Source organism: Malaclemys terrapin, chromosome 3 (assembly GCF_027887155.1).
Source record: "Malaclemys terrapin pileata isolate rMalTer1 chromosome 3, rMalTer1.hap1, whole genome shotgun sequence".
NCBI classification, from domain to species: domain Eukaryota; kingdom Metazoa; phylum Chordata; order Testudines; family Emydidae; genus Malaclemys; species Malaclemys terrapin.
This window is the reverse complement of record NC_071507.1, coordinates 78,756,198-78,773,310: the sequence shown is the minus strand read 5'-3', so window position 1 is coordinate 78,773,310 and position 17,113 is coordinate 78,756,198. Positions and strand designations below refer to the sequence as shown.

At 38.8% G+C, this 17,113-nt stretch overlaps 1 protein-coding gene across 11 annotated transcripts in view; it reads right to left on the bottom strand.

Annotated features, from left to right (window-relative positions):
- The window catches only part of SIPA1L2 (signal induced proliferation associated 1 like 2), a 244,219-nt gene that overhangs the window by 105,877 nt on the left and 121,229 nt on the right, over positions 1 to 17,113 (bottom strand). For all 11 annotated transcript variants that reach the window (XM_054023000.1, XM_054022992.1, XM_054022991.1 and 8 more), the window contains 3 exons: positions 11,074 to 11,207; positions 8,293 to 8,481; positions 2,345 to 2,519 (listed from right to left, as the gene is read on the bottom strand). In XM_054023000.1, the coding sequence (XP_053878975.1) occupies positions 2,345 to 2,519; positions 8,293 to 8,481; positions 11,074 to 11,207 (498 nt within the window). The remainder of the gene's footprint in view (positions 1 to 2,344; positions 2,520 to 8,292; positions 8,482 to 11,073; positions 11,208 to 17,113) is intronic.

Here is a 17,113-nt window from a genome sequence, read left to right as displayed (position 1 = left end):
TGACTCTGTTGTACATAGTATTTTCACTCCTGTTTTTCTGTGTAAGCATGTAGCCTGTTATATTACTATTTATGTTAGAAAACATATCATGAAATATACAGGGTATGCAATATGGCAGAATTAGAAATGCTGCCTTAATTTTTTTTCCATTTCCTGGTTTTGAAATTTAGAATTGTACAACCTTAATGTTGCACGGATGTATTTTTCTGCATTTAATATATGCTGCAGATCTGCTTGTAATGGCCCAGATACATCCAGTTACACTCATCAGAATAATATGTATGATAAAAACTAGTAAACAGTGAAAACTGTGCAACAGATCAATTGAAGGATAAATAATCCTCTAGTAAAAAGGTCACATTAATTCATAAACTTTTGAGGAATGGAAGAAAGTTTAATTAGTTACAGCACTATAAAAATGAAAATGTAAAACATCAACAGCAAATGTTATGGTACCATTATTATGCCTGGTACAGGAAGTGCTGAAAAAGTGGCTAATAGAAAAAAAGGAAGATCATCATAGAGCATTTTAAACTCAGTCTGTAGAATATGGACAGATTAGTTTATTCTAACGGTAAGCATGGCACTTCTGTGACATTCACTATGGTTTTCAGCAAAACAGAATTATATGATTACACAAATGGAAAAGGGTCTACTGAAGTCAGAATTATATACTCATCATAAAACCAGCGACAATTTGTTTGTCACAGTCATCTTGATTTCACTCCCTTTCAGACAGCAACACAGCATCTGATAGCATCTTCAACAACATACAGCAGTCAGTAGCATACCGAATTATGTTACTGAACTCCATGGGGCAAAATGTATCAACTGTTTGCTTTCATAGCAAATCACGATAAGTGTGCGCTGAGAACATTGCAGGCACTAAATTTGATGACATCATATCAGCATATATTTTGATACGTAGACTGTGCCTGATGATTTTCAGTCACACTCTCCTTGTGGAATGTCCAAAAGATCATTGAGTCATTTTTTTCCTAATGTGTATACTGATTCCAGAAGACTTGAGCCAAATCAAAGTATTGCTAACCAGTATATGCTAACAATATTTCTACATGTTAATGTCAAACAAGAGAAATTAATAACATGCTTCACTGAAATAGAATGCACTAACCATGCCATTATCAAGAAGAGATTTGTATTAACATTATCCTGGCAAATCCCAAAGGAATGTGGCCGCCTTGCAAATCTAGTAGTAACAGCAGTATTATTTCAAAAAGAGACACTATGCTAATGAAAAATGCTCCAGTTATGTCATCTATAGTATATTGGTAAGTTCCAATATCTGTTTGTAGGCCATGCCAACTTCAACAGTCAGGTTGGCTGAAAGCTGTCACTTGGTAGATTATAGCAGAAATAAGTAAATCCAAGCAGTACGAAGCATTAAATAAATGTAAGCAGTAGAGATACCTACTCTGTATTTCACCAAATCACGTGGATCTGATGTTAAAATCATTTCAAAATCGCATCAAACTAAAAGAGATGAGTTCTGTTGACCATACACCAGCTTGACGAACTCAAATTGAGGTATTCATGGTTATACATCGATTGCATTGACCCAGTCAGAACATGTCAATGGACCAACAATGTGAGCTTCAGCAGAGTGAACTGTCATGTCTATGGTACACAGACTAGGTTGATATCCATATTTCAAACATATCAATAGCAACGAGAGAAACTTATCCGAAACTAAATATATGCAATAAATTTCTTATCCTTTTGCACTGTTGAGCTATAGTGCCTACGAGAATGAAACTTAAGAGCTAGAAACAAATCTCAAGCCACAGAAACACCATAGAAATCAGGTACATGTTTGGATGTTACATGAAGAACAAGAAAATGTTTGTTTCATTGAAAATACTGGGTCTTTCTTCAAGTATGAACATTAATCCACAAAATCCGACATCAAATGAGGAAAAAACTGTCCCTTTTCCATCACTTCCCCTTCAACAATATATAAACTTTCACTTTTCCTTTTCAGACTAAGAATCAAGAAGGTAAAATGTGAGTCAATGATATTAACATAGTTCTTTTTTCATAGCTGTAAACATAACAGGTATAAATTTAGTCACAAAGTTGCTACAACAAAGCAAGAGAAGATTAAAGCACCAAAAGTTTCTCTAATTGTGTCACAGTAAAGAGTATTAACCTTTCAGATTTAAGGTATTCTGTATATAGCATCTATGGGAATTTAAATTATTATTATATAATCTTGCTAGTCAACTCCCAAGGCCAGGTGTATAGAACAAGAGCCAGAATTTACAAAAGACGCTTACCTTTGGAGAATTATAGACTCCTCCCACATGTTAGAATTACAACTTACTTTTATTGTCTAGCTGAGCTCTGTATTTACTAAACCCTTTTAGCCGTACTCTCTGGCCCAGAAGATCAAGGAACTCTTCAAAAGCCGGCCCTGCTGTCTCATTGTTATACATCTCTTCCTCTGTGCTTTGGCCCGCTTTGCAATAAAGGACCCCAATCTTGTGCTGAAAACTCAGCTGAAATAAGAAAAGTAAAATTACAAATGGCAAAACATGGTAAGCAGTAAAACAGAAAAATATTAACTATTAAAACCACAGTTTTATTTCTGCAATAGCAGGCAAGGATTATTTAATAAATATGATCAAATAAATTATTTGAGAACGTGAGGAAAAATTGAGATGACTTTTCTATATATAATTGATAGCTAAGTCAAATGTCCAGTATTGCATGCTCTACAATTTTATATCTTTAATTGGCACTGGCTGCACAACTGTCTTCTTTCACAGTCCGGGAACACAGCAAGGAGTCTATTTTTAGAGCCCTGCAAATCCATGGGTATCTGCTTTGTATCCGCAGAGCATTTTTGCAGATTGCAGCGTGGATGCGGATACAAATTTAGTATCCGCACAGGGGTCTGCAGCACACATTCACCCAAATGGAGTGGCTGTCACCCAGACTGCAGGCTCCAATTCGGTTCTCTGAATCACGCAGCAGCATTCTTGGAGTTGGGCATTCTGGGAGTTTTAGTCTCCAGCTTGCTCAGAGGGATGAGGTAAACTACAACTCCCAGAAGGGAGTGAGCCAAGCACCATTTTGAAGGTTGGGTTGTTCTTTAAATGAGCAAACAGCAATGGCTACATGCATTAGAGTCGCCATAACTGCGTAAGGGTGTCCGAGCCCCCCAAGGGAGGGCTGCATAGAAGGACCCAGATTTGTAGCCTCCCTGCCCAGAGTGGGGAAGGAGGTATGGCAAGGATGGAACAGGTGGGTGGGCAGGAGGTGTCTGGGGAGAAGTGAGGTTGGGATGGTGGTTGGGGGTTTGACACAGCCCTGTGTCTGCTGCGCAGTGACCTGTGGATAGGGTTACCAACAGTCTAAATCACACAAAACACCCTTGTCCTGTCCCACTGTCCCACCCCTGCCTCGCCCCTTCACTGAGGCCCTGCCCCACTCACTCCATCCCCCCTCCCTCCGTTGCTTGCTCTCCCGTACCCTCACTCACTTTCACTGGGCTGGGTGCAAGAGGGGTGCGGGGTGCAGGCACTGGGTGGGAGTTTTGGGTGCGGGAGAGGATTCAAGACTGGGGAAGGGGATTGGGGTGTGGGAGGGGGTATGGGGTGCTGGATCCAGGAGGGGGCTCAGGGCTGGGGCAGGAGGTTTGGGGTGCAGGAGGGGATGAAAGGTGTGGGCTCCGATCAGGCAGTGCTTACCTCGGGCGGCTCCCGGTTGGTGGCGCAGTGGGGCTAAGGCAGGCACCTTACCTGCCCTGACCCGGTGCTACTCCCAGACGTGGCTGGCACATCCCTGCTGCCCCTGTGGGGGAGCAGGGGGTTCCGCGCACTGCCCCCGCCTGCAGGCGCTGCCCCCGCAGCTCCCATTGGCCGCGGAGTCAGCGCTCAGGGCAGGGGCAACACACGGAGACTCCCTGACCCCCCTCCCAGGGGCCACAAGAATGTGCTTGCTTCTTCCGGGAGTGGCGCGGAGTCAAGGCAAGCAGGGAGCCTGCCTTAGCCCCGCTGGACTTTTAGCGGCCTAAAATCTCCCGGTTTGGCTTCTGTAGCCTCTGGGAGTTAGAGCCCAGTTCCAGGAGTCTCCGTTGGCAACCCTACCAATGGAGTTGTTTAGAGACATGCAAGTCTGCGGATATCTGCAAACAATTTTTGTAGATTGTGGATCAGATGCGGATACACCTTTTTGTATCAGTGCAGGGCTCTATCTATTTTCACATATTTTTAGCTTTTAAACTTCAGCTAGTTGGTCCCCTGTATGTCAAGTGCTTCCCCATTCCATCTTTCTAATTATATGAGAACAGCCATTTAAAAGACATGCTTCAAATGAGTACTGTAAATAGGTTTTCACAAGATTAATTTCTTTCATATGCATCAATAAATCTTTTTTCCTCATAAATGTCTTTTGCAAAAAAGTAATTTCCTATTTTCTGACCATCTTCACATGCAGAGATCTGTTATATGCACAGTGTACTGTAAACTAAAAATCAGACTGCAATTGAATGTTGTTAAAATCTCAATACTAAAACATTGTTAGATTAGATGGGATTATTTTCTTGAGAAAAGTACTGACTTATTTTTTGAGCCGGATTCATGAGACAACAAATAGGAAACTCCCATATGAGTGGATTAGTCCTGTTAGTCTTTCTATCAGCTATTAGAGCTCCACAAACGGACAGAGATCATCAGTCACACCAGATTCCCTTAAGACATTTATCCATACACACTTTTCAGATTTACTATCAAGTTCTAAAGTACTTTCTTAATCAAAATTCAGGACTACTGTCTAGGTCTGTAGAATAAAGAATATATAATACTCTTCCTGTAAAGTACACTCAGGTGACAAAAATCTACTGCACATTAGGCATACAGAATATAAAGGCTACAGTGCTAAACATACTTCAAACCACGTTAATTCATGGGTGTGATATCACACTCATGTCTTATCATGGCAACTGGTATGAAAAGTCATGAGCTAGGAATGGTAAAAAAGGCAAGCAACAAAAATATGGCAAAAAGAGTCAAGTATCATGAGAGTGGCTTTAAACCTCAAATTACCTTTATCTTCCCATTTTAGTAATAGCCGTGCTTGTACTAAATGAGTGGGCAGTTATGAAGACTTAAACTATGTGGTTTGTGTGCCTTATTTTTTATTTATTTTTTAAAAGAAAAACTCATCCCTCCTGGAGGAATAAAAGCTCTCATTGCCAGTTTACAAAACTGGTCTTTTGTGCCATCATGATGTTACTGCTTTTCTGAGCTCCTGCTCTGTTTGCCTCTCATGCAGCCTAGGGTTCAACTTGGCAGCACTCAAGTTGCTCAGTAAAATTGGCTTAATTATCACAGGCACCCACCACATACAAAAATCCTCAAATGTCAAAAGTCATGGATATTTTTAAAAACTCTGGAAAGAATCAGATTCTATGCATCTCATGACAAAGAATGCAGCAAATCATCCCTTGACTTCTATAGGGCCAGAATTTCACTGTTAGTTATTAAATTAAACCTATCAATGGGACAATTTCTACTTTGTTTTTCTGATGTAAATCTGACCTAACTCCACTGGTACTGAGAATAATTTCATAATACTATCTGTTCTGACTCAGGGCAGATATTTGTTAGTCATTACCTAATGGATAATGCTTTAGCTACTGAATAAACATCAGCATGGTTATTGCTTGATGAGAAGCAGATCACACTCCATTTATTAAGGGAATGCATAGATGACAACTTCTGGATCTCTATCCTACACAGTTCAACTTTTTGGCTGAGATGTTCAGAGGAACCCAAGGAAGTTGGGTGCTCAACATCAACTGAATTTCAGAGTAATTTGAGCACCAATTCCCTTGGACCCCTTTGTAAATTCCTTTGTTCCAGAGAAGGGCAAAAAGATTCACATGCAATAAGAACACTCACTGTATCCTATTACCAGAAAAAGGAAAAAGTACAATTATTAAAAATATTCCATCCTGATCTCGAGATGAACAGGTGGCTTTTCCCATAAAACCTATGGTCAATCCGATGTTGATCTAATTGCCTGTTTCTCACAACAAATAGGAAAATACAGTCTCGTTATTTACATTCTTGAAAGAGGTTAATCATTCAGTTCACATCTATTTGGCTATTGTCATCACGGGAACAACAATTTACCCTCAACAATTACTCTGCTCCATAAGCCATACTAGATTTCATTGGACACAAAACCTTTGGTAGAAAATGCGAGGAAACAATTACATGCAAACACTGGCTCCCAACCTGTGGAAAAGCTTCAAACAAACATTTCCTACATACCAGTCTCTCAAATGACTATTACCCTGGTGACAAAATTAATCCAGTAGACCACGGTTCACATTTACAAAAAAAAAAAAGTGACTTTACAGCCAGCCATCACCTTCAGTTACCATGAAAGACTCTTTTTATATTTGCTTGATTAATAAACTCAATGCATTAAACACCTAAGAGGATTAAAATCATAAAAGGATCTCATGCTAGTTCTATACATAGCTTTCTGTATTTGCCTCAGCAACTATCTCAAGATAAGAAGCATACAAGAAATATTAAAATAATATATTCATACTGATGACAGCACATTTCACAACAGAACTGAATTCTCAATACTAAACATCAGGCATAAAAAAGGAAAAATGAGGAGTGTTGTATCTCAAAGTCATTAACTGATTATTATAACATTACTTTGGTTAGACTGCTTTATGCTTCCACAATGGACACTCAAATTACAGACCCAATTTATGGCTGTGGATGATGGCAATGGATTCTATAAATGCACCATACAGTTTGTTTAAAGAAGGAAATGCCTTACATTGCCCCAAATGTGATTCCACTTTGGCCAATTAATATCATTGATATTACGAGCTGGAACTCACTTGAGTTTAAACAAAAAAGATAGCTACAATGATGTCGCACCCGAGGAGTACTAAGATTAAAAATTGGCTGAATGCTCCCGATTTCCTTTACTGTTTTTCATGAACTCTGACAGACCAAAGGAGAAAGTAAAAACATTATGCAAAACACACATTAAATTTAAAAACATAAATTTGGTAATTTATTAAAAATTCTTTTTCTCCTAGGAGAGCAAATGAGTAGGGAAATATAGAGGAAATGGGTATGCAGAACTGACATTCTCATAGCTAGGAACTCTCTATTGATCTACAACTACTCTGTTACAACTAAAAGAAATGAGAAGAATGCCTTGTATACACTAACATGTTAGACACAATCACTGTATTTCATACTGAATTAATACTGAAAATTATTAAGACATGATAGTCCCTTATTTTTGCATGTACAATGATCATTTATTTAAAATTAAAATCTTAAACATTCTTTGCATAGGTGAACTAAAGGGTATTCATAAGCTAGTCCTTCACAAATTATTCAGAAGCAGTAAACATGCTTGGTAGTCTTTGAACAGAGAAGGTTCACCTTACTGAATCTGTTAAATCTCACCATTATTCACTCTGAATTTAAAGTGTACGATTGTTTCATTACTGATGCAGTGTTAACCTGTTAGATAGTCTCAATTAGAATTTCAGCTGTTTGAAGTATCAAACATTTCACTCCACTGATAAGATTGCTACAGTGAATAAGAGTGCTAATTATAAGTTAAAATATGAAAACTAACTTGGGATTCATGGGACTATGATATAAGTAAACCTCATTTCTAACTATAATACATCTGATTTTCGGAAGTGCTGAGCACTTCCAGCTGCCATTGATTTCAGTTTTAGATGTAGAGACTCATCATGATTTTATAAATCTTTAGAATTTTACCTACTCTGTCTAAAAATATACATTAGTTAACCTTTATGTTTATATCCAATATTTGCACATAGAAAATATGGACGTCAATCTGTGAAAACCATTTTTGTGAATTTTTTAAAAACATAGCATTAACTATATTCTCTCCCTCTCCTTACTCTTGTGATTCTCTACAGGCTACTTGGTCTTTCCCAAATTGCAAGTCAAAAAAGGCATATTGCTTGGGAAAAAAAAATAAAATTATTGTTCAAGTACTTGTAATTCGGGCAATAAGGCATTTTTCTGGAGTCATTGAACCATTACCTGTCACCATTCTCATTTTTTCATTAAAAATACTCAGCTGTTTGTGAACGCTTCTTGAAAATAGGGCAAATAGCTGTTCAAGAGAAAATATATTACATCTCAAATTCGTGTTTATTTACAACACCAACAAAAGACTGAAGGAAAAGGTACATGTTCTTTCAAGTGGATAGTCTTCAGAGAGAAATCATACACTACATACCCCTTGTTCATCCAGTTTAAGCAGCTGTTCAGAGACTTTGGGTGAGCTGGAAGCCTGCCTCAGGCACTGAATGCTCAGCTCTGGTATTACATATTCCAGTACCTCTTTGAGAGGCAGGCCTCGTGCTGTGCCATGTCTCGCAGTAGATGGTATGGCATCTTCTAATATTGCTCCTCTCAATGTAGTAAGCTGCAGCAAGAGTGGAAGACCTCATTGAATATTTATAATTCTAACACTATGCTATTAAAATACAATCTTCAGGCTCTGAAGTGGGGACGAGGGGTGGGAAGGAGACACATGTTTAATTCATTGAGGATATTGCAAAGGTTCGTAAAGCAACTTAAACATTAAAGAGGAAACAGACATTTGTAACTTCTAAACAAAGAAGTTAAATATAGTAACACTAGACTACGTAGAATTACTAGAAAACAGAAACTTTGGACTGATACTCAAATCCAGAACTCATTTCTTTTGTTACTAAGGCTGTGTCTTCATTGAAAAAAAGGTGGGCCTTTTTACAGCAGGATAATTAATGTGCATTAGCCATCCCACTGTAAAATCCTAGTTGAACAAGGCACTGTACTGTTAGGGTATGTCTACACTGCAGATTAGGAGATGTGAGTGCAGCACACAGACTTATCCTGATCTAGTTAGATCAAAGCTAGCTTGAGTAACAATAGCAGTGAAACTGCAGCAGCATGGGCAGCAACTGCTTGAGTATGTACCCAGGGTCCTATGCAGGCAGGACTAGCCCAGCAGCTGCCTGTGTGGCCATTGCTTCACTATCATCATTACTTGATCTAGCTTTTGATCTCGATCAGAGATAGCTGGGGTACACCCAACTGTGCTTTTATCACACCTCCCAGTTTCAGTGTAGATAAATCCTTACTGTGAGGTAGTATAGGTGAGTACAGGTAGCATAGCCACAGGCAGAAATATAGTGTTGATCTCACAGTTACAACTACAGTGTCTCATCTCTACTAAGAGTTTACAGTAGACTAGCTAGTGTGTATTAGTTATCCTGAAATAAAAAAATACAAAAAACAAAAACAAATAACCACCCCCCACCCACACACACACACTTCTTTTTAATAGTGAAGACAAAGCCTAAGTCGTCTACAACACATTATATATGTACAGTGGAAACCTGAACGTTACAGTTAACAGGCATAGAGCTGGGCAAAAATTTTTGGACAAAACTTTCACTTAAAAAAAATGCAGATTTGGGTTGTCAAACATTTAGCAAGGTCATGCTGAATTCGCCAAATTGTTTCATCATAACAAAAAAATCCCCAAAAATCTAAATGTTTTTGTGACTGAATGCTCTCCTGATCCCCTTAAAGGGGCAATGGACCTAATGTATCTGGACTGTCCAGGGGAGGACTGGAAAGTGCAGAGCACATGTTTTTTGGGGAAATCTGGGACTGGGCATGTATTGGGGTCACCCTGCAAATAGTAATCATGGCTTCTGGAAGCCAGACCATGGCTAGTGTTTGCTGACAGGCTGCTGGGGTCAGAGTTGCTGGACCAGGGCTGTGCCTATACACAGACTTTCTGGGTGTTACCTGCATGCCGGCAGGCTGTTTGTCAGAAGCCCACATTGGGAGCTACAGCAGCAAAGCATTTTGAGGCACCCCAGATTGCAGGGCAAGTGGTGACAGCCCCTCACTGGCCTAGATTGTACCCCAGAATGACAAAGTTTTGTTATGACTTTTTTTAAACAAAATATTTTGAATTTTAGTTCACTTTTATTTCAAAAGGTAAAAAAATCCAAACCAAAACTAAATGTTTCATTTTAGTCAACCCTCATTTTCCTTCCGCAATTCAGCCCTGTACCAGTTATTTGCACAGCTCTAATCAAGAACTGCTACTTTATGGCTAACAGGTGTTTCTTGACATGATGAAGAGCACAAGTTCTGAGAATCAAAGGAAAGTTTGCACTTGCTTATCACAGAGACCAACCAAAGATTACATACACCTGAAACTTTCCTTCAAATCACCACTAAAAATAAGATCCATGTGACTCATTGCTGTGATAAAGGAAGAATGAACCAGTCTGGGAAAAAATACGAACTAGCCTGAATGTGAAAGTCTTGATCAGGTTTGATAAGTATACCTCCAATACAATCAAAGACCACTTCTACTTCAAACAGGATCCACTATTTTTGCTTCAGTAAGGTATTAGCATTCCCTCTCCTTCCATAAACCACGTACTCGGAAGAGATTTGGTATCCCATAGTTATTCCAGACCACAAATATAGTACATCACTTTTGAAAAGATAGCATTTTTAACAGCCATTTTGAAACTATACACTTGTAACATACTTTGAGGAATAGTAAACATCTTCAAGTTCCTCATCCTTCCCTTTTGTCCCAAATTTCCTTCCTGCCACAAGAAACCTAAAACTCTCCAGAAGCACCTGAGTCTAAACTTATCTTTCCTTGTTTGCTGTCTGCCTTCTCTGGTTCTTCATCTGTTCCCTTATGGGTCCCCCTGGGTATGTACCCGCAACCAATCCAACTGTTCTCAAATGGTTCCCAACCAAAGGAAGGAAGCACTTCAGGAAACAGGAAAATAAGCAAAATTTTGCTTCAGGAATTAGCTCCAACATGTATTAATGCTACCAAAACACACACCTCCCTGCAAATGTATTCATCTGTAAAATCTTTTAAAAGTCAATTCCCAGATCAATGCTAGCATGAGAAAACAGCCAGTGTTCTAAGGGTCAACTTCTCTTTTACCTCCTTCTCCCCATCAAAATAGCACTCAATAAACAGTACCTCACTTGTCCTGAATGCTATACGATAGTTGAATTGAGATCCTTCTCTCTCCTTAGCATCTTCAACCTTCTCTCTCCTGATGCTGACTGCAACAGGACCTAGATTTTCATCAATTCCAAAGTAGTTCTGATGCTCTGTAGCACAAGAGAATGAATGCAAAAAGGAAGAGAATAGTGAAGTGTTAGACTTATGGCTGCATCAAATCTTACAAGAGAAGGTTTACAGTGATAAACAGGCACCCACTGTTGCACTGTGCGCCATACAATGGCTTTTCTATGTCTAAACATTGTTTGATAGAAGAGATTACATTCTCTAGTTAAGATTAGAGATGCACAAGAATCAAAATATCTGGTAGGACAAGTTCCCAATAGACAAGTAAATCACATCCATTTCTCATGAGTAGACAAGCAGCATGTATCTTTCAAAATATATTGCTTTTTAGTAATATTTTAAGAGTGAACCATTACAAGTGTCATGGCATGCTTTATCACTGATCGACAATTTGTGTCTTAAAGCAGTATAACAACTGTCAGAAATGAACATGAAGACTTCGTTGTAGTGGGTGGAAACAAAATAAGTCTGTAGTAGGAACTGGAAAATAACACATTTTCTAAATAGTTTACTATGACAATACAAGCCAATATTTTATTTATTTTAAATAAAATGCTGTATTAAATTAATCTAGGTGGATCAGTGCGGAATAATATGCACAAACAGCAAGTTTTATACATATTAGAAGAAAGTCTGTAGCTCTAGTATCATTTACCAGAATCAACTAAAACATTGTGTTTTTTTGTTTTGTTTTGTTTTTTAAATAAAGTAGAGATAGAAAATAATTAGATAGTCTTGTGGTTAATGCACAGGCCTGGGAGTCAGAATACTAACAATACCATAAAGAATTGAAGCTAACAACTTTTCAGTTTATGGCAACCTGTTAATTTTGTGAATAATGAACTAAGCTAGTTCCTCTAATTTTCTTCAGATTTCTATTTTTGGCTGTTGCTCACTTGGGCACATTTTTTCTGGGTTCTGTGAATTAATTGTAAGTAGAAGCATTATAGGAAATGTTCACAGAAGTGTATTTCAGGGGAAGATGAAGGCCTAGAGGACTGGTAATGGAATGCAGACCCTTTTACCACTAGCTTACCAATTTAACGACAGCTCAGATTGAAAACAAATGAAAATTGTTAACATTCGATGGCCTTTCAGGGATCTATATGATGCATGTTGGTGGTCTCCCAATGGAAAGCATCCACAACAGCTGATACCCTTGGTTCCTCCAGGAAATAAGGACCATCACAAAACCTTACCACTTTCTTCTGCAAATGCAAGGCACATTTCTTTGACCTAGCCTTCTCTTACATAAACTCACAGTAACAGGTATTTTATATTAAAAAGATAAACACACCTTACAGAAACACTCCACTCCACTGAACATGCTTCTCCCTCTGGGAAGTGAATGGGGGTGGAGGGGAACAATATGTGACAGATGTGTAGTCAAATTGTAATGCACTACTGGAAGGTGGTCAGATACTATGGTGATGAGCATGGTATATATAAAAAAAATACTATATAGAATAGAATAAACCCTTGTTAACAATCCTGGAAGTGACACTAAGAATCAAAGGGGCACAGAGACTGAATCATCATCTCATGCTCACAGGCTACATGTTTTTCCAAAGATCAGTTCAGTCTCTAGTAGTGCCAATATGGCACTTTTCACAAGCATTACATTTACTTCAAATTATTTACTTATTTTTAAAAAAGCAGGAGAGAGGTTAAAAAGCTCACACAATCCTAAATTGGTCAATAAGGCAAATCTTATTTTTGGCAGGTTACTCAAATGAACTCAACATATTTGTATGGATCACAAAAGTATTTTTTAATTTGGTCTGGGTTATCTATAGAATCTAAACATTTACTATCAACAGGAATTTCCATAATTGCACATTCAAGCTGTGAATAAAGGCAAGCACCTTACTTAAGGTTCTCCTATCCTTAGTTTCTGATGCAAATCAAGAGAAAGGTATTCCTTTAGTTACTAGGTTTCTACCTTGTAACATAAGTAAACACAAAGCTTTGTGCTTCAGCTCTGTCCTTTGCCAGGAAATTAAAGTATCTCTGGACAAAAAGTGTATTTCTTATGGTGGTGTCTAAAGTGATAAAATCATCCTGTCAAAGTAATTTAAACATTCATCTTACAGTTTATAGAAAATATCTGCACATGATGTAAAATAGCAAAAACTCTGCAGACAGAATAAAGGAAGACTGTTAACTCCTCCAAACATACAACCTTATTGAAAGATTTGCTTATTCATCCATATTATATTTACCTTGTCCTTGTGGATTCATGGGATTAGAAACCTGAATCATAACCTAGTAACCTCTTTAATGTTCAAAACAAACAAAAAGCATCCAATTGAAATGACAATACATGGACATAACATTTGTCTGGTAAATACTTTTAAGTTATACACAGTTAGGGCTTTTTCATTTTTAAATATTCTGACGGCACATACTGTTTGGGATGCCCTCTCCTGCAGAGCCATAAACAAGTTTCACCTATACTATTCAGTTATATTTAATTGTCCAAGTGAAGTTATTAGAAATTAGCAGTGGATAGTTTACAAAGGTTTGTTCATGTGTCTAGGACAAAAAAAAAAGTGAGAAACTGTCAATCTTCGTAACACAATCTTGAAACTCATTAACATCTCTGAAAGGTTTTCTTGATAACTTGCCACTGAAATGGGTTCTCTTCCATTTTTGAAAACATTACCAAACATCTTTTAAAACACGTGATTCTCCACCATGAAACCTACAGAGACCGAATGTGTCAAAAGATAGGAGACTAACTTTAGGCTCTAAAGTACATTTAGGAGCTTAAATAAATAGACTGATTTTCGTAAGTGTGCAGTGCACACAAACTCCCATTACCTTCTAAAAAAGTGGCTGAAGTGGCTCAGCACTTCTGAATATCAGTCCACTTATTTAAATAACTAATTATGGACTTATGAAACTAAATTTAAACTACCACTTTTGAAAAACTCTTGGCTAAAAAAGCACTTCTCAACACAGCAAACAAAAATACAACCAACATGGAATTTCTAGGCCAACTCATTTTGAAGATGTGGGCAGAAAAAACAGTTGGGAAAAACACAGGTTGGTATTAAGGTAAGCAGTTGTAGGAGTTACTTCTGGTGAGAAAGGAAACTTTAGTAAGAGAAGGTCCCACATCCAGAGCAAGGAAAAGGTGCCAACATTTTTAGCCACGTCTGGTGCTGCCACCTATCATTTTGTCAGAAAGGAGACGCCCAATCAGTTCTTTATATGTACTAACTTTCCCATAAAACTAATTTTAATGATCCCCAAAGCTTTAGACTTGGGAAACCATCAGACAGTACCATATGGCTATGTAAAGACATGAGCCTCAAACCAAAACCCCAGATCAGAACTACAGGCTTTGGAAAAGTTGAGAACTAGATCCAAACTTGGCAGTTCCAGCTCATCTCTTGTCCAAAGTGGGAGACATTCAAAAACAAACTTAAAAATTCAGCTAAATATATTAGTTTACATTGAATCAAAGGTGGTAAGTACAATGCTTTCAAGGAAGAGAACTCAACGAGTGAGGAGGTGCATCTAGAAAATGAAAGCACGGTGAAGACACTGGTCTTTCGTCTTTGGGATGGGGATTTTTAATGCAAGACAATTTTTTAAAAATGTTCCAAAATGCAAAAAACAAATAATAATAATAAAAAAAAGTTAAATACAATGATTTTTCTAGACTGAAGAGGAAAAAGCAAACAAAACAAAGTTACTCTCTATGGCACTCTGTGTCTCAAAGCCGCAACCTGGAACCCCCATATTCACCACTGACATAATTATGATGTTTTTATACAAAGTATGCCTTATGAGGTATCATTTTAAAAGTCTTGATCTGTTGAACATTAATATTCTTTTGGATTGCATGCGCTATCATTGTATGTAAAGTTATGAAGTTTTGTTACATGTCTATTACTGATATATGTTGTGAGGTTGGGAACACCCACAACCAGCCTTTCAGGTATAACAATGGAGTAGCCCAGGGGTGGCCAACCTGTGGCTCCGGAGCCACATGCGGCTCCTTGTATAGGCACCGACTCCGGAGTTGGAGCCACAGGTACCAACTTTCCAATAGACCAGGTGGTGCTCATGGCTCAACCCCTGGCTGTGCCACAGGCCCTGCCCCCACTCCACCCCTTCCTGCCCCCTCCCGAGCCTGCAGTGCCCTCATTCCTCCCCCCCGCCCAAAGCCTCCTGCACGCCACGGAACAGCTGATCAGGAGGTGCAGGGAGGGAAGGAGGGGGCAGGGCTGCCGGTGGGTGGGAGGTGCTGGCAGCGGGGGAGCTGATTGGGGGCTGCTGACGTATTACTGTGGCTCTTTGGCAAGGTACATTGGTAAATTCTGGCTTCTTTGTAGGCCCAGGTTGGCAACCCCTGGAGTAGCCAGACAGCATTATTAGCTCATCAACACCCATCAAGGAACAAATCCACTATCCCAGAACTGTATACAATGGAGACTTCTGAGAGAGAGCATGTATTCAATGGAGACTGCTTGACCCACGTCATAAGAAAAGATCTTTCCAGCAAACTGGAAGAAACTATAAAAGAGGGGAAGTGATATCATGACTTGGCCACACTCCCCACACAACTCAACACCTGGAAACACATCTGGAGGATAAAGACTTTGAACTGGGGATGGTGGGCCTAAGCTGAAAAGGAGTCCCAGTCTGGGTATTGAGGAACTATACCATCTGTCAGGGTGAGCCACTGCTTGATTCAAATCCTGTTGAATTTGTAGAACTCAGACTGCGAATTTACTTTTATTTCTTAGATAACCAACTTTGATCTCTACACTTGCTACTTATAATCACTTTAAATCCATCTTTCTGTAGTTAATAAAGCGCTCTTATATTTTACCTAAAACAGTGTATTTTGGTTGAAGTGCTTGGGAAATCTCAGATCAGTTTACGAAGACTAGCATGTGTCCTCTTCACGTTGAGGGAGGGGCAGACTGTGTAATAACTTACACTGATCAGCTTCAGGTGAGGGCAAGACAGTACAGTTCTGGGGTGCAAGGCTGGGGAACTGGGAGGAATTGGCTGGAGCCTCTCTATTGTTAGCTCATGAGTGTCTGGCAAAGCATTCATATAACTCAGTTGGGTGTATCCCTGCCTTTGGATGTCTGAGTAAGTGCAGTACCTGCCAGAGGTTTGTGGCTTAGCAACAGCATCACAATGTGAGAGGGATACCCCAGGTTGGTGGGACAGAGGGCTCAACAGTCCCAGAATACAGGTTGCACCCTATGGACCCTGTCATACTGTCCCAAAGCCCTACAATTCAAATATCTAAAAGCACTTCATTTTTTCATTTTGGAGTGTATAGAGGTCAATTTTCCTTCTAATAAAAGGGTCCTATTGATACTGAACAGATCTCATATTCATAAAATTCCATTTGCAAAGAGAAAAGACGGTCTCCAAGCTACTGAATACAAAACTGGCAGCTGATGTTGAAAGTCTGATAAGGCTTCCAACCTCAACATATCCTTAAAAATGTCCTTTTTTAGACAGACACTTCTTTTATTTGCAAAAAGAACAGGAGTACTTGTGGCACCTTAGAGACTAACAAATTTGTTTATGAACAGGTGCTCTCTCTCTCTGTATGTGTGTGTATATATATATCTCCTCAATATATGTTCCATTCTATGCAGCTGAAGAAGTGGGCTGTAGCCCACGAAAGCTTATGCTCAAATAAATTTGTTAGTCTCTAAGGTGCCACAAGTACTCCTGTTCTTTTTGCGGAAACAGACTAACACGGCTGCTACTCAGAAACCTTCTTTTATTTGCTATCCATAAATAGTTGCAGTTACACATTAAGAAGTAGTTGTAAACATGCCACAAGCATGGTTGGTGATGGAGACAATTTCTTCATGGAAAAGGAAATTTTAAAAAACAAACTCAACGCTAAATAAAGCTCCTTTCAATTACTCTTTAAAAATTTAAC